The sequence below is a fragment of the Neomonachus schauinslandi genome, chromosome 6 (genome assembly GCF_002201575.2).
Source record: "Neomonachus schauinslandi chromosome 6, ASM220157v2, whole genome shotgun sequence".
NCBI lineage: Eukaryota > Metazoa > Chordata > Mammalia > Carnivora > Phocidae > Neomonachus > Neomonachus schauinslandi.
The window spans coordinates 139,284,052-139,308,930 of NC_058408.1; the positions used below are offsets into that span (position 1 = coordinate 139,284,052).

At 34.4% G+C, this 24,879-nt stretch overlaps 1 protein-coding gene across 1 annotated transcript in view; it reads left to right on the plus strand.

Moving 5' to 3' along the window:
- Positions 1-24,879, plus strand: part of ATRNL1 (attractin like 1) — an 814,868-nt gene that overhangs the window by 208,096 nt on the left and 581,893 nt on the right. The window contains exons 19-20 of the mRNA XM_021699729.1: positions 3,375-3,512; positions 21,587-21,680. Of these exons, the coding sequence (XP_021555404.1) occupies positions 3,375-3,512; positions 21,587-21,680 (232 nt within the window). The remainder of the gene's footprint in view (positions 1-3,374; positions 3,513-21,586; positions 21,681-24,879) is intronic.

Genomic DNA, 24,879 nt, shown 5'->3' on the forward strand with positions numbered 1-24,879 from the left:
TTCTTTCTTTCTTTCTTTCTTTCTTTCTTTCTTTCTTTCTTTTCTTTTCTTTTCTTTCTTTCGTATCTGTTTGTGTATCCAGAGATAAAGAACCATCTGGGCTGGTTTTAAAATTTAGACAAAACAGTATGGATAGCTTCTCTTTAGCTTTATTCATGTTCCTCAGCCAGGTTGTTATTAGAACCTTTCAAGTAACAATGTATCCTGAAAGAACTGTTAGATGCAAGCTTCTATTAACTCATTGCTCCAGCACCCTGATGCTAGTAGGAATAAAACATAATCATAGGCTTATTGTGTATCCTTTTCTTGTCTGTGTTTGCTACAGCCATTATGCCTGGGTTCCACTTTCTGTAACATGCTTTCTCTTTTGCCATTATTACCATACTAGTTACAAGCTATGACAGTGACCACCCCCCTCTTCTTTTTTCCCTCTGAAATTCTATCTGCAGTTAGGTCTAAATTGTACCAGCTTTTTGTGTGGTATATTCATTACCCCAAACATTTGACTTTCCTGTATCACACTTTCCATGAGCTGTATGGCATCATGCCAATAATATGCTTCATGATTGCCCTATGGCTCAGAACTGCCTTCTGAACTTCTCGTTTTCAGGAAGAGACAGTGAGTGGAATTACACCAGGGATCCTCTTTTAATTTCCAGAGATATTGTAGTTTACTACTTTCTTTAATTTGTGTCATTGTCACCATACCCAAATTCCTGTAGTTGCTGGCAAGTTTCCTTCTTATTTTAGTGGTGAGCTAACGGGAGGATGTTAGATGTGATTGCTTCTTATTCAGAAGTTAAAGCATTTGTTTTTATGATGAAAATATATCGCCAGGAGGTTCATAAAATACATATAGTAACCCATTTGTTATTTTAACTTTTTCAGGTAATGCTTTACATGTAGTGGGCACTCAATAAATTTTGTTTTTACCTGACTGAATTAATTAGTGGTGTCACATAATAAAATTTCTATGACCAGTAACTTACACTTTTAAACAAGTGTTAAAAAATTAAAGTTCTTAACATTATTATTTCTTATTATGGAAGCAATATGAATTTATTATAGAAAATTGATGATGCAAAAAATCTTACTAAACTAAGATAACCTATATTAACTTTTCCATAGGCATACTTAAACATTTTGTTTTTTTAAACTTTGTTATTTTTATTTTTTATTTAGATTCAATTAATTAACATATAATGTATTATTTGTTTCAGGAGTACAGGTCTGTGATTCATTAGTCTTATATAGTACCCAGTGCTCATTACAGCACATACCCTCCCCAATGTCCATCACCCAGTAAACCCATCCCCCACGCCCTCCCCTCCAGTAACCCTCAGTTTGTTTCCTAAGATTAAGAGTCTCTTATGGTTTGTCTCCTTATTTTTATTTTTTTTAAATTAATTTGTTTATTTTAGAGAGAGAGCGAGAGCCCTTGAGAGAGCGAACAGGGGGAGGGGTAAAGGGTGAGGGAGGGAGAGGGAGAGAAGGAGACTCCCGCTGAGCATGGAGCCTGATGCTGGGCTAGATGTCAGGATTTTGAGATCATGTCCTGAGCTGAAATCAAGTCAGTAGGATGTTTAACCAACTGAGCCACCAAGGCATCCCATACTTATACATTTTAAAACAAAATTGTCATTCTAAATGTAATGTTTTGTATCTTGATTTCACTTAAATTATTGTGAACATGTTTCCTTGTTCTAAATTTCCTCATTGTTTCATAATGTAATATAAAATGTGAAAACTATGTTATAATTTTCCTCAGTTTTATAAAGAGGATGATGGAGATTATTTAGCATTTTCCCATGATGACTTTATGTTATTTCTATACTGTCTTACAGTAGAGTTATGGCTCTGAAAATTTCTATAAGGTATAGGTGTTTAGTTTTTACTGTTCTTGCCTGTGTATTTCTTTACCCTTTGATGTTAGCTCTTGTGGATGAACCTATGTTACTCTCTTAGGATTTCCCTCTCACTTTCAAATTTTCTACATACAAGAGGTATGGTATTTAATGTCTGTCTTTTGATTCATACTTTCTGATTGTGTGTTTGTTTCTGCCATTGATTAGCTGTGTGACTTTGGGTGGTTGCTTAACCCAGGCTTCCTTATCTTAGAAATGGTCCCCGGTGTAGTGCCTTCCATATAGAATCATTGTGAGGATTAAATGATATAATTTAGGTATACCACCTGGTATACTATCTGGCAATAGAGTGGTATTTATATATTCTAAGACTGATACAAAATGTACTCTGACCAATCAGAAGAGATGCTGGCCACAAACAGTTGGAATTGACTGAATATTGGCTTCCCTGGCTAGAGTAAGAGAAAGCTCAATTAAATGCTATCTTAGTTGTAATAGTGATGAAAATGATTATGAGGGTGGCAATGATGATGGTGTTTGGGCAAGCAGTTATGAAACTAAGTCATTATGCTCCAAATAGGATGAAAGGCATGAGCTTTCATATATGAACTTTATCTCTCATCTGAAATGCTGCTGTAAAATTATTACCAGAACTTATTAAATCTTATATTACACATAAAACACATAAAAAAAGTCTCATGCTTTAAATGTGATTCTGTTTAGTTCACATTCAAATAGAATTTTGATTAAGCTTTGAAGCTTTTCTTATCCAAAGAAAATAAGACTATAATTTGCTTTTATGCAAATTAACTTAAAAGTGCTATTTTTGTTAATCATACATGGAGATTTTTGAAGGACCTGTAGCCACACAGTTTTCTATATTTATTGATCCTTTGTTATTGTGTGTAAATATAATTAAGATGCATTTTAACATTCTTTACCAAAGCTATATTATTCATTCTTGTGTTTGTATAACTTCTAGACATAATATTCACTTGAATCTTTAAGGAACGTGCTAAGTATTACTTTTGGGGGCGCCAGGGTGGTTCAGTCACTTAAGTGTCTGACTCTTGATTTTATCTCGGGTCATGATGTCAAGGTCGTGAGATAGGGCCCCTTATTGGGCTCCGTGCTGGGCATGGAGCCTGCTTAAGATTCTCTCTTTCCCTCTCCCTCTGCCCCTCACCCCTGCTCATGTGCACTCTCTCTCCCACTCCCTCTCAAAAAAAATAAGTATTCCCTTTTTAGCTATAACTTTTATGTTTTACTTTATCTCTTTCCCCTACATTTTATAGAACATATGACAAAATTTCAACACAATTTATTATATATATTGTCCTGCATTAATATTTTGAGCCACATATATTTTACATAAAAAAATAAAACTTGGGAAATGTCCTTTGGACTTTGCTACCATTCAAATTTGTAAAATAAATTCTTTGTCTTGATAGCTATTATACTTGTTATGGTTTTGTAGGTATTTATAATATTTTTTACTCTTTTCTTTAGCTTGCCAGTGTAATGGACATAGCACTTGCATCAATAATAACGTGTGTGAACAGTGTAAAAATCTTACCACAGGAAAGCAGTGTCAAGACTGCATGCCAGGTTATTACGGGGATCCGACTAATGGAGGACAGTGCACAGGTAAGTATTTTTTCTTTTACTTCAGTGTATTTTTACCACAGAAAAGAAAATTGAGAAAGATACAACTCTTGTGGAAAATATATTTTATAAAAGAAAATTTTTTCCATTAGGTTTTTTTTTTAAGATTTTATTTATTTGGCAGAGAGAGCATGAGCGGGGAGAGGATCAGAGGGAGAGGGAGAAGCAGGCTCCCTGTTGAGCAGGGAGCCTGATGCGGGGCTCGATCCCGGGATCCTGGGATCCTGACCTGAGCTGAAGGCAGATGCTTAACCGACTGAGCCACCCAGGCGTCCTCCATTAAGTTTCAGTATTTTTAGAAGGTAGTATTTATTCATTAGGGGAGATATGAACTATAACAATTCTCTGATATACTTTAAAAAGTTTTTTTCTTATTTCAAAATGAATACATGGAAAATTAGCAAATGCAGATACATTAAAAATCGCCTGTAGTCTCACTATTCAAAAAATTCACTGCTGATTGTTTTTTAATAATAATAAGTTATTGTTTTGACTTTAGATATAAGAAATAATTAATGGTTTTGTGTATGCCTTACATCAGATAAGCTTTTTTGGGTTTGGAATCAATCCTGGGCTGAATCCCCCCCCCACTGTTCACGTGTGTGACCATAACCACTCAACTTCTCAGTGCCGCATTGTTCTCATATGTAAAAGGGAGATGATAAAGATCAAATGAGATCATATATATAGGGGCACACATAAGGGAATTGAAGTACATTAAAAGAGCATTTAAAGTGCTATTCTCATCACATTTTTTTGTTCACTAAACTCTACTTTTCTCTATCTTCCTCTCTATCCTCCTGCTTTTTTCTCTTACTTTTTAGAGAATTTTTAGGTTTTCCTTTTTTTTAATTATTATTTTTTATTATGTTATAAACATCCTTTTAAATTGTAATTTTATAGTAATCCTTTTTTATCTCTAGGTTGGTCCTTGTCCCTATGTTTTAATCTTCTATTTCTACTTGGAGGTTGCCCATACAGCACCCACAGAAAAGCCTCTATTGTTGGTTAGGAAAAGATGAAGACTATTAAACAGGGAGCTGGCCCAGGGCCTGGCCTATCAAAGAATGTTAACACTGCTTACATATTGTGAATAATGCTGCTGTGAACTTTACTGTACAAATCTTTGTTTGAATACTGGTTTTCAGTTCTTTTGTGCATAAACTAGGAGAGGGATTGTGGTAATTCTACGTTTAACTTTTTGAGGAATTGCCAAATTGTTCAAGTTCTTTTCCATAGTGGCTGCCTCATTCTACATTCCCACCAGAAACGTAGAGGATTCCAATTTCTCCACATCCTTGCCAACACTTGCTATATTCCATTTTTAAAAAACTTTAATCATCCTAGTGGATATGAAATGATATCCCATTGTGGTTTTGATTTGCATTTCCCTAATGACTAGTGATGTTAACTGTCTTTTCATGTGGTTGTTGGCCATTGTATATTTTCTTTGGAAAATATCTGTTGAAGTCCTTTGCCCATTTTAGAACAATTTATTATTTTTTTAATTGTGGTAAAATATACATAACATAAAATTTACTATATTTACCATGTTTTTGTGTATAGCACAAAGGCATTAAGTACATTTACTTTGTTGTGAAATCATCATTACCATCCATCTCCAGAACTCTTCTCATCTTGCAAAACTGAAACTCTGTACCCATTAAATAGTAATTCTCCATTACCCTTACTCCAGCTCCTGGCAATCACCGTTTTATTTTCTGTCACTATGAATATGATTTCTCTAGATAGCCTGAAATATGTGGAATTGTACAGTATTTGTCCTTTAATGACTGGCTTATTTCTCTTAGTGTAATTGTCTTCAAGTTTCTTTCATGTTGTAGCATGTGTCAGGTTGTCCTTCCTTTTAAAGGCCAAATAATATTCTGTTGTATGTGTATGTTATTGTATGTGTATATGCATACATATACATTATCCATTCATCCATTAATGGACCCCTGAGTTGCTTCCAACTATTGGTATTGTGAGTAATGCTGTGATGAACATGGGCATGCTATATTTGTTCAGGTTCCTGTGTCTTTTCATGTGTTTATTGGCCATTTGTAGATCTTTGGAGAAATGTCTATTAAGTCCTTTGCCCATTTTTTATTTGGGTTGTTTGATGTTGTCATTGAACTGTAAGGGTTCTTTATATATTCCAGATACGAAGCCCTTATCAGATATATATTTTGCAAATATTTTCTCCCATTCTGTAGGTTACCTTTTCACTTTCTTTATAGTGTCCTTTGAAACACAAAAGTTTCCAATTTTGATGAAGTCCAGTTTATTTATTTTTTTGTTGCTTGTGTTTTTGGTGCATATCTAAGAATCCACTGCCAAATGCAATGTCATGAGGATTACCAAAGTATTAATTTTTTGCCAATATTGTCAAAAGGAACATTTGAATAACTATCTTAGCTACAAAATGTTTTAAATTAGAATGGTAAGTTTTATCACTCCAATAGGCATAAGTGCTTTTAGAAATATGTTCCCCTTTGGGGATGATACTTCTCTGCTAGGTTTAAGACTAAGTTCAGTTATTCCATATTCATTTTTGTTGCTGACATTACACATCTGGCAAGCTGAGGCATAATGCAATGGAAAATTAAAGGGGATGAAAGATAAATGCTTATCTTATTCACTACTGCACATTCTCTGGTAGTTTATGGAGCTTTAAATAATTCCTTATAGTTTCCTTGTTTTCTAAAGTTGGCAAGATATTATTTTGCTGTCTCTGACTTCTCTATGGTGATGTAATATATGAAAGTCATTTTTATTTCTTAGGGCCACATTAGCTATCTAACTAAATCAACAGTATGTCACATTTGGTGAATTATTTTTAATGCAGCTGTGGCTAAAATCAATTTATAAAAAATGAGAAGTATAAATTTACTGCTGTTTCTTTATTTTTAGTTCACCTTATTGAGAAAAGTTCATTTTTCATTAGTATATGCATTTATTAAAATTCAAAGTCTGTTGATAGTAAGGGAAAGAAGGAAGTAGATTTATATTAGAATGGTGAGGCTTCAGAGGTCCTGCAGATTCAGAGATTATTTTTTAAATTCAGTCTACTAAAGTCAATTTAACATTGTTGCCGGTATTAATAAATGTACTTGTAGATTTTCCTCAGATTGTTTTTAGACTATGGCATATTCATAGCTATTCTTTTATTACAATTAACTATTAAAAGTGGGTTATTAGTAACTGTCAGGGGGTGTCTGGGTCACTCAGTCAGTTAAGCAACTGACCCTTGATTTCGGCTCAGGTCATGATCTCAGGGTGGTGAGACTGAGCCCTGTGTCGGGCTCTGCACTCATCACGGAGTCTGCTTGAGATTCTCTCTCTCTCCCTCTCCCTCTGACCGTTCCCCTGCTCTCTCTCTCTCAAATAAATAAATAACTAAATACCTGTCAGAATGGCTAAAATTAACAACACACGTAACCACAGATGTTGGCAAGGATGCCAAGAAAGGGGAACTCTCTTAGGTTGTTGGTGGGTACGCAAACTGGTGCAGCCACTTTGGAAAACAGCATGTAAGTTCCTCAGAAAGTTAAAATAGAACTATCCTATGATCCAGCAATTACACTACTAGGTATTTACCCAAAGGATACAAAAATACTGAATTGAGGGGGCACAGGCACCCTGATGTTTATAGCAATGTTATCAACAATAGCCAAACTATGGAAAGAGCTCAAGTGTCTTCAACTGATGGAAATGGATAAAGATGATGTGATAGATGTATATAGGCAATGGAATATTATTCAGCCATAAAAAAGAATGAAATCTTGCCATATGCAAGGATGTGGATGGAGCTGGATTGTATTATGCTAAGTGAAATAAGTCACCCAGAGAATGACAAATTCCATATGATTTCACTCATACGTGGAATTTAAGAAATGAAACAGATGTACATAGAGAAAAAAAGAAAAGAGAGAGGGAAATTCCCATAAAGAGACTCTTAACTATAGAGAACAAACTGAGGGTTGCTATAGGGGAGATGGGTGGGGGGATAGGTTAAATGGGTGATGGGTATTAAGGAGGGCACTTGTGATGAGCATTGGGTATTATATTTGAGTGATGAATCAATAATTCTACTCCTGAAACTAATATTATACTGTATATTAACTAACTGGAGTTTAAATAAAAACTTGAAACAAAAACTTTTTAAAAAGTGGTTTATTATTAAAATTATTTTATTTCTCATTGATGTCCAGAAAGATTCTTTGATACAAATTTGCCCTGGAGCTGCTATCTATCTATTTATTATCTATCTATCTATCATCTATCATCTCTCAATCATCTTTGTAGCTATGGAAGAATATAACATTGTAAACAGCCTGGGCTTTGGAATCCTATTGCTTGGGTCCATATCCAGGCACTGCCACTGTCACCTTGGGTAATTTTTTAACCTCTTATTGTCTCAGTTTCCTCACTTAAAAATTATGTGACTAATTTAATTTATTGTGAGGCTTAAATGAGGTACTTTACATAAGAAATAATATGTGTTTCTGGCAAATGTTAACTCTAGAATGCTATTATTGCCGTTATTGCTATTACTTTTATTATTACAATTTGTAACATCAGTAGACTTAAGTATGTTAATAAAAATGTATGATTTAGACTTTGTAACAGTATTGTTTTTGTCATATAATCTCCAGTTTGACTTACAAATTTTAGTAAAAGAAAATAAGTGAAAGTTTCCTTGACTAGAACGTCTCACTCAACAGTCTATACACTGCATTACTTTGCAATGAAGGATTATCCTCGAATTCACAAACAATTATTGAGTGCTAACTATATGCAAAAGACTGTGCTAGGGCTTGATTTCTCTACATTGTAAGGGTGCTATAATAGCGTTATGAAGAGGTTGAATGATGGAACCAGGGACAAATAGATTAATCCTGATGGAACGATCTGGGTGGGCCCTTTGGAGTTAAGTTCAATTTATAAGTTACAATTTTATAAGATTATCATTAATTGCATGCTTTATATTATACCTTGTTCTAAATGTAAGACAACTAAGCTATAATGCTATTAATCCCCAAAATGTTTAAAAATACTTATATGTACTTGTTTTATTTGATTATTCATAAAAAGATGTACTATAAGAACAAAAAAAACCTCTCCAAATCATGAAATATAGGCATTTTAAAAATTGCAGTCATATATGACCAATAGTTTTCTTCATCTAGGTCTTAACTCTTTTTGATTATTTTATTGCAAGATGTTTAATGGGTGAGTTGGTATTACCAATAAGATGTTTTTCTTTAACATTGCATTCATAATTGGTTTTAGCAAAGTCTAATTTTATATTTATTAAGTTATATCTTTTAGTTCATTTTCTTGTTCTTTTTCTAGGTTTTTGAATACTATACTCATCTGATTTTTTTCTTTCTACATTTTTAAATTTTAGTTTTTACTTTTAATAGTGATAAAGAAACTTACTCTTTTCTAGTTTGGGGAAAAAAGTTCTTCCAACAAGTGACAGTTCTAGTTTTGCCTTTGTTTCATATAAGCAAAACTTATTTATTTTTAAAATTTTTTGGTATATTGTGGATATCTACCCATAGCTGACTTTTACAGAAGTATTTAATACTTTAATAAATACATTGGGCTGTGACACAACTATTCTCAGAGACAAGAGGGTAGTAAAAGGAATATGAATGAACTCTTCTTTCTCTCTACTAGGATTTTAAACCCATCTCACAAAAATAAATAAATAAACAAACAAACCCTTCTCACATATTAGAGATGTTTATAGAGGCTGAAAGTTTATAACCAAATGAACTGAGTATTTCTTGAAATAAGTGTAAGAAATTTAATTCTCGCAAACTGGGAACATTGACCTGAATAATCTAAAACTGCAGATGAATGAAAATCACTTGACGTGGAAATCTTATTTCTATTAATTATTTTGACACAACAAAGTTAAAAGTTTGTATTTTCTTGGTATACATGATTTTCCTGTGTGGCAGAGAAAGGCCAACCTGAGACTTTAAATATCCCAAAGAGGGGTGCCTGGGTGGCTCAGTCATTAATCGTCTGCCTCTGGCTCAGGTCATGATCCCAGGGTCCTGGGATCCAGCCCCACATCGGGCTCCCTGCTCAGCGGGAAGCCTGCTTCTCCCTCTCCCACTCCCCCTGCTTGTGTTCCCTCTCTCATTGTGTCTCTCTCTGTCAAGTAAATAAAGAAAAATCTTTAAAAAAATTAAAAAAAATATCCCAAAGAGAGGCCATTACATGAATAATTATATAATTATATGTAGATATTTAGCATATGGTATGGGCATGAAGTTATACTTTGATTAAAGATTTGCTTCAGAATAACATTTTTAAAAAAATTTAAATAAGAAAACCAAAAAAGGCTTTTTTAAATCATGCAGAGCTGCCTGTTTAAACTGAAGGATTTAAAAAAATCTTTATTTTATAGCTTCTATTTATCTTCTCTCTGTACTAATTATTTTGAAATATTTTGTTTTTCTGGGGGATGTGTTCCTCTAACTTCAAATACTTATAGCCCTAAGCTTTCTTTATCCCATCTTTTTGAGTTCTCTTCATCCCTTTTATCCTCATAAAAGGAATCAAAATGACAAGAAGAACTGAGACTATGAAAGGTATTTGGACCTGACATTAAGTCAAGTGATTTCAGAATGACCTTCAGATTGTGGTTAGTAGAAGGTGCAGTTTTTACTAGTTTCTTGTATTAGATGCCTTTTCAGAAAGATGTCTGTGGGCTGAGCCTCATGAAACTGCTAGAGACATAGTCACTGAACTTTTGAGTGTTGGGGAACTTTGCTTGGCTTACTTCCGCATTTTTTTTTTTAAAAGATTTTCTTTATTTATTTGACAGAAGAGACACAGCGAGAGAGGGAACACAAGCAGGGGGAGTGGGAGAGGGAGAAGCAGGCTCTCCGCTGAGCAGGGAGCCCGATGCGGGGCTCGATCCCAGGACCCTGGGACCATGACCTGAGCCGAAGACAGATGCCCAACGACTGAGCCACACAGGCGCCCCCTTCCGCACCTTTATTATACCTACCCCTTTTCCTCAAGATCTCTCTCCCTGTTTTTTTTTTTTTTTTTTTTTAAAGATTTTATTTTTTTGACAGAGAGAGAGACAGCGAGAGAGAGGGAACACAAGCAAGGGGGAGTGGGAGAGGGAGAAGCAGGCTTCCCGCCGAGCAGGGAGCCCGATGCGGGGCTCGATGCTAGGACCCTGGGATCACGACCTGAGCGGAAGGCAGACACTTAACTGAGCCATCCAGGCGCCCCTCTCTCCCTGTTTTTCATTTGCACAAACTTTTACTTTCCACCCATCCTAACTTTAAATCTTCATTTCAACTTTTGACATTTGGTTAGTGTTATTTTAAGGTCCTAGACCTGATGCTACAGGTTATTTCCACTTCTGGTTTGCATGTTTTTGACAATGAAGTGTGTCACTTGCATGCTTTCTTTTCATTAATAAGTTCACTAATATATCTCATGGAATTAAAAAAAATACTTAATGGTTTTAAATCTACAGTATAATACATATGTTTTGGGGACGAGATAGAAGCCATTATTTTATCGTAAGTGTTTAATATTTCTCTTTAATTTCATTTGATGTGATGCCTACTCCCCTTATCATGTATTGCTTAAGGTTTTGTGTTATAAGGATCTGGCATTATCTGGTTGTTTAAAAAGTGATGTAACATAGTATAATTGAATTTAACAATAAAAAGGCTTTTATACAAACCTACAAAAGTTAAGCTTTTGACAACTAAAGGGTAAATTTAAAATGGGTCATATTTCTCATATTCTCAAGCACAAAACATTTATTTTGTATGCTCCAGAAAATTAGAGGTTAATCTAAGAAATTCTAAGCATGTATATGGTTTTAGTCTGATTTTATAGATTTTTTAAAGAGTAAAATTAAGCTAAATGCCAATTTGGATACATACTTTTTCATTGCTCAGATAATGCACAAAAACTAATTAGTGATGGTGGACAAGTTAATTATATATTAGAAATGCCTAGAGCAGGTGTAGGAAAGCATCAGCATAAATATTTTCTGTAAATATTTCATAAACATATTAAAATCCTTCTTAATATATTATCACCAAGAAACACCTTTTCTCTCAAAGATCCATTTTTATATACCATGGGATATGAATGCAAATACTTGCTTTTCTTTTAATCACAAATAATTTTATCTATACCTTTCATCTTGCTTTTTCTCTATGGGTCCATCTACTGATTTTATAAGAATAATCTATATTTTTAGGCTTTAAAGGAAGTATATAAATATTTAATTGTGTATTTATTTTAATAAGCAATTTTAACTTGTTTTTTGACTTCCTGTATTGTTCATATTGATTAGTTCAAAAACTGAATTCAGCGACTTTATTATTTAAAAATATTCTCCTTTCACCCCATCTTAGTTAATGATAATACCATTTAAGCTCCCATGATTCTTCTTCTTAATCTCAGGAAACAAACTGAGGTTTGCTGGAGTGGGGGGCGGGTGGGAGGGATGGGGCGGCTGGGTGATAGACGCTGGGGAGGGTATGTGCTATGGTGAGCGCTGTGAATTGTGCAAGACTGTTGAATCACAGACCTATACCTCTGAAACAAATAATACATTATATGTTAAAAAAAAGAAGAGGAAGAACATAGCAGGAAGGGAAAAATGAAGGGGGAGAAATCGGAGGGGGAGACGAACCATGAGAGACTGTGGACTCTGAGAAACAAACTGAGGGTTCTAGAGGGGAGTGGGGTGGGAGAATGGGCTAGCCTGGTGATGGGTATTAAAGAGAGCACGTACTGCGTGGAGCCCTGGGTGTTATACGCAAACAATGAATCATGGAACACTACATCAAAAAGTAATGATGTGATATATGGTGATTAACATAATATAATAAAATAAAAAAAAAGCAAAGAAAAAGCTCCCATGATTCTTCTCTTCTTTTGCTGTTGGATGTTACAGGTTAGCTGAAATGGAATAGCTTCTTATTAAATATTTGTTGAATGAATGAATGAATGAATACCCTCCCTACAATCTCTATACCCTCCATACAGTGTCTCCATTTGTTATCTACCTTTTTATTCCCTTTATAGGAAGAGAAATAATTAATGTTTTCTTGAGATATGGAACTGTTTACTTGACATATTGCTAACAACATCCCTTCTACTCAAAATGGAAAAAACAAAACCCTTAACACATAGGGAAAAAGAGAACACCTCAAAGTTGTTAAACATAATGTTGTTATTGACTTACAAGTCAAAAACATAAACATGTATTTTATTTATTTTTTTAGGTGTATAAATGTTTAATCTTTTCAAAATCGAAAAGGTCTATTTAATTTTTTTTGTTTTGACATAATTTAATACAGAAGAGTTGCAAGTAAATTCACAGAGTTCCTTCAAGTCTCCTCTCTGTCTTGCTGTTTCAGTTAAACATTGCAGACTTGATGGGCCTTTATCCCTTAAATACTTTAGTGATATTTTCTAAAAACTATGAATTTTCTTAATTACATTACAGTTACAGAAATCAGGAAATGAACCTTGGTGCATATTGTTATTAAATATAGACCTTATTTAGATTTTACTAATTGTCCCAGCGTTGTTCTTTAGAGAAAAGAAAATCCAAGATGACTGGTTGCATTCATTTTTATGTCTCTTTAGCCTTCTTGAATCTGGAACATTTCTTGAGTCTTTTTTTTTAATAAGTGACATTGACATTGTTTAGGATTATAGCCCATTTTTTTGTGTGTGTATAGCATGTGCTTTGTATGAAATATGTCTTTGTTTGACATTTCTTCATGATTATATTCTGATTGCATACTTTTGGCAGGAATACCACTGAAGTTATGCTAAATTCTTCTCACCATATCATGAGCCACATGCTATCATCCTTCCATTAATGGTAATGTTCAATAGGGACATTTGGATGAAGTATTGTCTGCCAGATTTCTTCACTCTAAAGTTACTATATTATCCTTTAATGAAAAAAATATCTTTTAGGAGATACTTTGAGACTGTGAGTATTACGTTAGTTCTTAAACTTTTACCTACTAATTTTATGATTTTTACCAAATGGTGATTTTCTATCATTCTTTCTATACTAATTATTTTGGCTTTCTTTTACCATGAAAAGCTTTTTCTTCTCTAGTTTGTGTTATCTTATTTATGTATTTATTTATGTATCTGTGTATCTATCTGTCTATTTTTGTATCATCTGTCTATCCATCCATTTTTCATATATCTACTTATATACTCTTTATCATTCTTTGAGCATTTTCTTGTATTTTTGCCACCATCTTGTACTTTTCCTGCCCAGACTGGAAGCTGGCATTTCTTAAGCAGCCTTGGTTCCTTTAGTGGGCTCTTTGCTACAAAGACAATTTTATTTCTAGATCATCTCAACAGACAGAACTGGAGAATACAGTGTACACACATGCTGTGTGCACACATGCTTACTTGTCTACCCATAGACACATATATTCTTATACATGTACATAACTACACACATTGATACACATTTCTACATCTACCTATATTTTATACTAAAATCCATGAATTTAGGGACATCTGAGTGGCTCAGTCAGTTACGAGTCCAACTTTTGGTTTCGGCTCAGGTCATGATCTCGGGGTAGTGAGATTAAGCCCCACCTCGGGCTCTGTGCTCAGCTCAGAATCTGCTTGGGATTCTTTCCACCTCCCCCTCTCTCCCCCTCTGCTCTTCCCCACGTTTGCACTCTTTCTCCAAAATAAAATAAATAAAATCTTTAAAAAAAAAACCCATGAGTTTACACTAATACCTCATTTTCTGTCCCTTACTACAGGGTTCATTCTGTTCTTCCTATTGTCCAAATTTTTAAGCTGACTTTCATTATCCACAATATATATTTTTAAATTTCCTCAATCTTAAAATGCACAGAAAGTAGTTTTGGAATTGCTAAACCAAAGCTCTGTGAAAAGGAAGTCTACTAATGAGAGTTTAACATTTATTTATTTATTTTGTCTTCAGTATGAGGACATATAGTCTGTAATTGTGTTTCAAAAGTACTTGTGTTCATTCTTTTTCCCTCCTCAGTGTGGTTGTTAGTCATTTGAGTAGGGGCCATTCATTTATTTCTGTGTTTAGTCAGCTTTAGGGCCACCTGCACCCCACCACCCCACCAGTATTGTTGATGTAATTTTCTTTTTTTTTTTTTTTTAAAGATTTTATTTATTTATTTGAGAGAGAGAGAATGAGAGAGCACATGAGAGGGGGGAGGGTCAGAGGGAGAAGCAGGCTCCCCGCCGAGCAGGGAGCCCAATGCGGGACTCAATCCCGGGACTCCAGGATCATGACCTGAGCCAAAGGCAGTCGCTTAACCAACTGAGCCACCCAGGCGCCCCTGATGTAATTTTCTTTTTTGAATACGTGAAATATTAACACGGTCCTCAAAGTCGCGAATGTACAAAAAGTCAATTTCCCCCTATTCTTTTCATGACATTCTCACTCATGCCCTGTAAGTAACCTATCTCAAACCAGTCTCTGGTTTATTCTCCCTATGTTATTTTTAAAATTAAATATGCAGAAACATGCATATTTTCTCAATTTTTTACACAAAGGGTAACATGTTCTGTTGTACTGGTTTTTTTGTCATTTAATAATATAACTTGGAAATCATTCCACATTACAGAGATCTTCCTCATTGTTTTTTTTTTTTTTTAAAGATTTTATTTATTTGACAGAGAGAGACACAGCAAGAGAGGGAACACAAGCAGGGGGAATGGGAGAGGGAGAAGCAGGCTTCCCACGGAGCAGGGAGCCCGATGCGGGGCTCGATCCCAGGACCTGGGATCATGACCTGAGCCGAAGGCAGACGCTTAACGACTGAGCCACCCAGGCGCCCCTTCCTCATTGTTTTTATACCTACCTAGTACTACATTATGAGGATATACTATAGCTTATTCAACTATTCCCCCACGATTAATATTTAGGTGAATTCCAATAATTTCAAATATCAGTAGTGGTGTAGTGGAAACTTTTGTGTGCATATATATATCTGTACTGTAAGGGGTGTATCTTCAAGATAAATTCCAAGAATGGAGCATGTGGGGTTAAGAGATAAACACATACATTGTATTGCTAGTAATGATTGTACCAGTCTGTACTCCTACTAGCAGTGTATGAGAGAGTATCTTTTTCCATATAGCTTTGTGAACAGAAAATATTTTTATACTTTTTAACTTTTGTCTGATAGATGAAAATTTTAATTTTTAGTTCTCTTATGTGAGAAATTAATCTTATCTTCATACATTTAAGGACCATTTTTATATTTTATGTGAATTGTCTGTTTATGTTTTTTGCTCAATTTTCTGTTGAGATATTTTTATCCTCTTAATTTAATGAGAGTTCTTTACTTATTAGGAATATTATCCATCTGTTGAACAGTTTTCTCCAATATGTGTCCTTTGGCATTGCTTATGGTGATTTTTTGTTTGTTTGTTTTTGCCATGTTGAAGTCTTTATATTTTAATCTCATCAAAATTATCACTCTCGAGTTAGAGTTACAATACTTTTTCTTACATCCAAGTTATCCAAGTTACCTATGAAATTCTTCTGTTACTTGTGTGGTTTTACTTTTTTACACTTAGATCACCAAGCTTTTGGAGTTTAATTTTGTGTATGGTGTGAGGTATAGATCTAAATTTACCTTTTTCACCAGTTGTCCTATTGACATTTATTTTAAAATATTCATTTTGATCCCTGATTTAATATACAAGCTTTTTATATTCTAAAGTTTCATATGTATTTGGTTCTATTTATGGATTTTCTGTTCTACTCTGCTGATCTCTTTGTCTCTTGATGTGCCAGTATCGCAGTGTTTTTATTGTAGAGGACTTATAAATGTTTTAATGTCTAGTAGGCTGGTTCTTTTCTTTTAAGCTTTTCTTTTTTAGTGTTTTCCTGGCTTTTCTTGCATGTTTATCTTTTTATATGATGACTGTTATCAATTTATCAAATCCCATAAAAAAGTTAGTATTTTTTTTTCATTTCTTTGAAGTTGTTCCTCTGTCAAATGGGTATAATATGTGTGGCAAAAGATTAAAGAAGTAATGTGTATGAAAATACTTCAGGGCGCCTGGGTGGCTCAGTTGGTTAAGCGACTGCCTTCGGCTCAGGTCATGATCCTGGAGTCCCTGGATCGAGTCCCGCATCGGGCTCCCTGCTCGGTGGGGAGTCTGCTTCTCCCTCTGACCCTCCCCCCTCTCATGTGCTCTCTCTCATTCTCTCTCTCTCAAATAAATAAATAAAATCTTAAAAAAAAAACTTCAGAAATAGTACAGTCATATAGATATAAAATATTGTTATTGTTATTATGTTACAAAATATGTTTTATATTTTTAACATAATACTCAACATCTTTTCAGATTCTTTGATTCATCATCTAATATCTATTCAAGGCAATCTTTTAAAGTAACCTCATTGAAAACAATGCAGATTCATTTTGGTACAATAAAAATTCAGTCAGTTGGAATTTAAGAATTTGAACTTGAGGCAAGTAGTAATCTTTGTGAATAGCTTCTAGTAATGTGTCATTCTTAAATGTCTCATTTATAGCCCAGGATCTTAATATTTTGTTCTATTTTTTTAGATGAATGGAAACCAGACTAAATAAAGTATAAGAGGTCAATTTTAAAGGGTTTAAATACTTTTTTTTTAAAAGATTTTATTTATTTGAGAGAGAGAGAGTGAGAGAGAGAGCGCAAGAGGGGGTAGGGTTAGAGGGAGAAGCAGACTCCCCGCCGAATAGGGAGCCCGATGTGGGACTCGATCCCGGGACTCCGGGATCATGACCTGAGCCGAAGGCCATCGCTTAACCAACTGAGCCACCCAGGCACCCTTAAATACTTTTAATGGTAGTTATTAGCAGCAGTCAAGAAATCTACCCAGCTAGAGTAAGAAAATAAAATACGACTAAAGGTTTATTCTTTAATCAAAGATAATGAAACAAGATTAAAATTACTCTTTTATAAAAGTAAACACAGAGTATTAAGAATACAATTCTAGAAGTTGAGTTAAAATTTATTTTGGTGAAATTTTTAATATTTGAATGTTTTTGCTTAACCCTGTTCTGTTAGGAAAAAAAAAACTAACTTGTTTTAAATATGGTTTCAGTTTTTAAAATTAAATCAGAATGGAAAACTGACAAATTATGTGATTCCAGGGTTTGTGATTGTAGATCAGGGATTGGCATGCTTTTTTTCCTTTAAAGGGTTAAATAGTAAATTGTGTTTTTTGTGGGCCACTTATGGTTGCTGCCTCTGCCTCATCTGCCTCCTTCCTCCTTTATCTCCACCTTTACCTCCTTCTCTTTCTTCACAATCCTTTAAAAATGTAAAAACCATTCTTAGCTTATGGGTTGTACAAAAATAGGAAATGGGCCAGATTTGGACCCAGGGATATAGTTAGAATAGATGGTTAGAGTTTCTTCTTTCAATTTTTGAATATGTTGGACAGCTTTGGAATATAAAATATAAATATTACAGCCCTCTTGGCACTTTATGACTTTCTAACCTTTACTGAAATCCTTGAAACAGTGCCATTTGCTTGAAGGTTCCAGTTACTTAAGTTCTAGATTCTTATTTGCCACTTTTTTTTTTTAAGATTTATTTATTTATTTGAGAGAGAGAGTACACAAGCAGGGAGAGGCGTGGAGGGGCAGAGAGAGAGGGAGAGAGAATCCTCAAGTAGACTCCCCACTGAGCACGGAGTCTGTTGAAGGGGCTCCATCCCACAACCCTGAGATCATGACCTGAGTTGAAATCAAGAGTTGGACGCTCAACCGACTGAGCCACCCAGGCGCTCCTTGTTTGCCATCTTAATTACAGTTCTAGAGCAGTGCCTTACACCCCAGACCATTTAGTAAATACTGGATCTATGGCTGAATAACAGTTTTACTAGTCACTCTTTATTTAGGCAAGTACAGGTGTCAAATATCCTGACTAAAAGTAATCTCTGTATGTCCAATTGATGGCCTATTTTTAATTACGAGAACTATCACTTTTTCAGTAGAAAAAAAAATCACAGTCTCTCAACAACAGGTCCATAGCAATAGTTGTAATTTTTGCATTTTTAATGAGAAAATTCAGATTGGTAAGATATTGTTGGTATCAACATTTCATGTTTATATAAAAAAGAAACAGCTGTATTCAGTTTTCCCTTTTCATAAACCACACATTGATGAAAATTTGGGCTTAGAGTTGTAAATAAAAATGTAAGTTTGCATTATTTGTTTCAGAGGTACAGATCTGAGATTCAACAGCGGGAGGGGAAGAATGAAGCGGGGGAAATCGGAGGGGTAGACGAACCATGAGAGACGATGGACTCTGAAAAACAAACAGGGTTCTAGAGGGGAGGGGGGTGGGGAGGATGGGTTAGCCTGGTGGTGGGTACTGAGGAGGGCACGTTCTGCATGGAGCACTGGGTGTTATGCACAAACAATGAATCATGGAACACTTCATCTAAAACTAATGATGTAATGTATGGGGATTAACATAAGAATAAAAAAAAAATTAAAAAAAAATGTAAGTTTGAAGAATAGAATTTTAGATCAGCTATTTGAACATTTGCCTTTGGTCAGAATTCTTACTCCTTTGAAATATAATGTATAGCAGATCTACTAAATATTAAGTATAATATGCTAGAAGTATACAAAGCATATTAAATCGACATGATTTCCTAACCTCCAGAAATTATTGTTATAGGTATTCAACAGATAGCAAGGATGTAGCAATGAAAGGGACTTTGGCACATAAACTGACGTAGAAACAAGTGTTACCAATCATGACTACTTTTTGGTTTCATGTTTCTAGGTATATTCTTCATGTACAACTTGTTAGAATAACCCTTATAGCATCTTTTTTTTTTTCCTATCCTTATTGTTCAGTCTTGGTTATAAGTTGATATTGCAACTTTATACTGTAGGGGAACAGAAATAACATGTGACCACATAGTGTCCCTTTAGTGTATGTCTAGGCTATAAAATCATCATCATATAAAATTTGCCAAACAAGAGGCCACTGTATGATGATTTCATAGGTGCTTATTCAGCATAAAAAGATGACCTCAAACGCTGACAACAGAATAATTTCAACACTGTCAGAAGTATAAATTTTAAACAATTGAATTTAAAATACATTTGTGTCATTTTAGCTTGAAGTATAGAACCACAAGGGAATTCTTTCAAAATGAGCTCACATTAAAAGGTATTTTAACACAATTTTTTTTTTGTCTCAGGAATTATTAAAGCTACTATACAATGATAATTCTTTTAAGGAACTCTGCAAACATAACTCTTATTCAGTTCTGTCATAAAGGGTAAATAAAAGGTTTATCTAAGTTTTAAAATATTAATGTGCATCATTATTTTTAGTAAAGTTCTGAATATAAGACAAACTAATATGAACCTCTGCAAGTTAATATTAAGATATCATGGTATATTCATTTACTATTTATGAAATTACATGTTATCAATATATCTTAGGGTCCCATAATTGCTTGCTGTTCATTTATTTTATTCCTTGCAATACTATATCTTGTCATTCATTTCTGCAATTCTCGCATCGTGGGTTTCTATAGTTAATTCTACAAACTTAAAGGAAAATTATGCTGATTTATTTAAATATTCTTTAGGAAGAAAAAAAGTCATACTTTTATGTGGAAATTTCTTTTAGCCAAAAAACCATGTTGTTAAGAATCTACCTAGTACCAAAACGTACTTCATATGTGTGTGTAGGGGTGTGTGTATTTACTTTATATTAATCATCTATATTTTTCAAAGCAAAAAATCATAAACAATTAGCAAGATACTTAGTGTTCTAGAATATTTTATATTTTGATTAAAACCAGTGACTCACTAATTTTTATATATGTATGTAAATCAAGGAAAAGCCACATTGTTTCATTTATATCAGAGACTGGTTTAACTAGCTGGAGGCTGCAGGGACACAGTTCTCACTGAAGGTTTTTGAAAGGGCTAGCAGCATGGTTGGCCTGGTCTCTCTAGATTGTCTCAGGATTGTAAAATGCATTGTGCCTAGAAATACTGATGGTAGAAAGATCAGATATGTCACTGTGTTAGTAAGAGAAGGTGAATGACGATGCTATGCCACCAGTTACAGTGGTTACCACGTGAAAAGGAGGGGTCAGATATAGGAGAGATTGTGCATGCTGAAATAGAACCTACCAATTGTTGGGATGTTGGATACAATATGTATGGAGTTTGTGTCCCAAATAATTGGAATGCTCCTCTTTAACAAGGAGTGCAGAGTAAGAAAATGAAATGAGTTCACCTGAACCAAATTGACTGTGTGTAACTATTATGCCCTGGAATGTTTCCATTAATATTCTGGAATATTAAAACTGAGAATGATCTCAGAAGCCTAATAAGATGATTTGGGGGCAATAAAGAGGCATGCTTTTTTACATGATATATAATTATATTTTTATTTTTGTTGGCAGTGTAATAGTAGTAGAAGTAATAGCTGTATTTATTAAGTGCTTGATATGTGTTAGATATTTAAAAATACACGATCTCATTTAATCTTCACGTCAGTACTAAGAGCGAAGTATTATTATTTTTGTTTGTTTGTTTTTTTGTTTTGTTTTTTTTTTTTGCAGATGAATAAACTAAAGCAGAGAAGTTAAATAAATTGCCCAAGGTGGCTGGGTGATTATATATGTACATTTTGAATCTAAGCTGTTTGACTCCAAAACTCTTGTGCTCTTTGAAATCATTTCATTAAATAGATGTACCAAATGAGAAATGGAAAGGAGCCCAAAGAAGAATGCGATAATACTTGGATCCATACTAAACTTCAGGATACCCCAAAGACTTTGAAGAGTTTCACAAAATTTTTAAATAAGTGAATTTACTTCCCTTTAATAAAAAATAACTTATGTGGTAACTCTAGTTTATGGATGGCCAGGGGAAAATACACAGTATAAAAATAAAACCCTGAATGAAATGTGATGTATGTTTGTGATGGAGAATATTCAGTATCATTTTCATTTTGACTTACAGCTTGTACATGCAGTGGCCATGCAAATATTTGTCACATGCACACAGGAAAATGTTTCTGCACAACTAAAGGAATCAAAGGTGATCAATGCCAATTGTAAGTAAAAATGACTTTTTAGAACTTTTGTGGGTTGAACTTTTGCTGTAAACTAATTATTACAGGCTTTGCTTTTTAAGTTTAGTGTTGTGCTAGTTAAGCAACCAATATTATTTTAAACTAGGTTTACTTGCATTTTATCAATTCTCATAAAAAGTTAAGCCTTTTAAAAATGGCAGTTTTGTGGAGGCTTTAACAGAACCCATAGAATATGTTTGTCTTTGGTATCTCTCTAAAAAAAGAAACATTCTTAATTTTTTTGGAAAACACATACATTAAATTTTTATTTTATTTTTATGATTATCCTCCATAGCTTGTTAAATAATAAATCATATGTTTCTTGCCCTTCTTTTGAATCTGTCATTATTATTTTATAACTGTAGTTATTTAAGCCTTTCAAATGGTTCCTTATTTTTCTCTGTTTCACTAGACATGAACCCACTCTTTTTTTTTTTAAAGATTTTATTTATTTATTTGACAGAGAGAGACACAGCGAGAGAGGGAACACAAGCAGGGGGAGTGGGAGAGGGAGAAGCAGGCTCCCTGCAGAGCAGGGAACCCGATGTGGGACTTGATCCCAGGACCCTGGGATCATGACCTGAGCCGAAGGCAGTCGCTCAACCGACTGAGCCACCCAGGCGCCCAGACATGAACCCACTCTTGTTACTCAGCTTTCAATAGTTTTATGATTGATTTTTGTCTTTTTATTATTTGTTATTCTCAAGATTTACCCTCCCCCTCAAAAAAATTAACCCCAAAACGCAGTTGTCTCATGGTATCTAAACATTATTTTTTTCTAATTTATATAGATATATATAATATTATATAATATTAAATATATATAATATTATAATGTAATTATATAATATTACATTAGGTATAAATGTACTGTATTTGACACAAATCCATCAACTCTAACTATAATAACTGTAAAATTATGAAAAATTGATAAAGGATTCTCTAAAACTTTTATTTCCAAATAAGTCTGTTAATCTTGGAAAATGATCATTTTGTTTCTTTTTATTTAAGACAAATATATTATTTGCTGTAGAATTATTTTAAACATTTAAAGTTAGATGATCATGTCTTTGACTAGCCACTGAGGTGTCATAGGTTTATGACTTCAGAGAAGGTGAACAGAACCATTTTTTATTCCTTCTCCAATAGTCTCTAAACTTAAAAAGGAGGTGAAAGGATAAAGATCTTAGGGAAATTCCTATTAATGAAGGCTATTTTGGTCTCAATACCGATGCATTAAAATCAGAGTTCTGTGTTCTAAGACAGAGATACTACTAATATTTTGATGAATACAAAATTCATAAGTAGGGCCACCTTCTTGGGTGAGTGCCTAGAAGGGCATCATGCTTGGTTTAATGCACTGCTATCACCATCTTGAAATTCTTAATAAATTTTTAACAAGAGCCTTACATTTTTTTTTTAAAGATTTTTTATTTATTTATTTGAGACAGAGAGAATGAGAGACAGAGAGCATGAGAGGGAGGAGGGTCAGAGGGAGAAGCAGACTCCCTGCCGAGCAGGGAGCCCGATGCGGGACTCGATCCCGGGACTCCAGGATCATGACCTGAGCCGAAGGCAGTCGCTTAACCAACTGAGCCACCCAGGCGCCCAAGAGCCTTACATTTTTATTTGTACTACTTCTTGCCTCCCTCTCCCCTACCACGAATTATGTATCAGGTTCTGGTCATAAACAAGAAATATTTAATTTTTGTTCTAAGATTCCATTGTTTCATCAGTGAAAACTGACAACTTTAATTTGTACTATATTTTTGCTTAAGTGATATAACCATCTATAATAATTATCTCTAATGTGATATGGTACTTTTGTGAGATACTTTTATTTCTAGATAAGTGAGAGCAGTATTTTAATTCATTGAAATCATGCAATTATACACTTAGAAATACAGGGTAACAGGGTTTGGCGTATGTATGAAATAGTAGAAAAATAAATTATATAGTTCTGAATGAGGAAAGTACATTTTGCCCTAGTTCTTGTTTATGATTTTTGTAAGCAAGGGAAAAATTGGAATACTAATTTGTACAGTATTTTGTAGATAGCCTTTCTAGATAGAATTATATTCATTATTTTTTCTTTGTTTTATTTATTTGGCTTTTGAGTGCAGGGCAATGAAATTAGGATCATCATTCTTAAAGCAATTATTTTCTACAGTGTGCTTATACTGAAAAAAAAACCATTCTTGTTAGGAAGCACAGCTAGTCATTCAAATCACTAAATAATTATTAAGTGAGTACTTGTACTATTTTTTTTATTATTATGTTATGTTAATCACCATACATTACATCATTAGTTTTTTTTTTTTTTTTTTTTAAGATTTTATTTATTTATTTGAGAGAGCGAGAATGAGAGAGAGTACATGAGAGGGGGGAGGGTCAGAGGGAGAAGCAGGCTCCTCGCTGAGCCAGGAGCCCGATGCGGGACTCGATCCAGGGACTCCAGGATCATGACCTGAGCCAAAGGCAGTTGCTTAACCAACTGAGCCACCCAGGCGCCCACATCATTAGTTTTTGATGTAGTGTTCCATGATTCATTGTTTGCGTATAACACCCAGGGCTCCATGCAGTACCTGCCCTTTTTAATACCCACCACCAGGCTAACCCATCCACCCACCCCTCTCCCCTCTAGAACCCTCAGTTTGTTTTTCAGAGTCCATCGTCTCTCATGGTTCATCTCCCCCTCCAATTTCCCCCCCTTCATTCTTCCCCACCTGCTTTTTCTTTTTTTAATTTTTTTTTTTAACATATAATGTCTTATTTGTTTCAGAGGTACAGATCTGTGATTCAACAGTCTTGCACAATTCACAGCGCTCACCATAGCACATACACATCCCAACGTCCATCACCGAGCCACCCCATCCCTCCCACCCCCACCACTCCAGCAACCCTCAGTTTGTTTCCTGTAATTAAGAATTCCTCATATCAGTGAGGTCATATGATACATGTCCTTCTCTGATTGACTTATTTCGCTCAGCATAACACCCTCCAGTTCTATCCACGTCATGCAAATGGCAAGATTTCATTCCTTTTGATGGCTACATAATATTCCTGTGTATATATATACCACTTCTTCTTTATCCATTCATCTGTTGATGGACATCTTGGCTCTTTCCACAGTTTGACTATTGTGGACATTGCTGCTATAAACATTGGGGTGCACGTACCC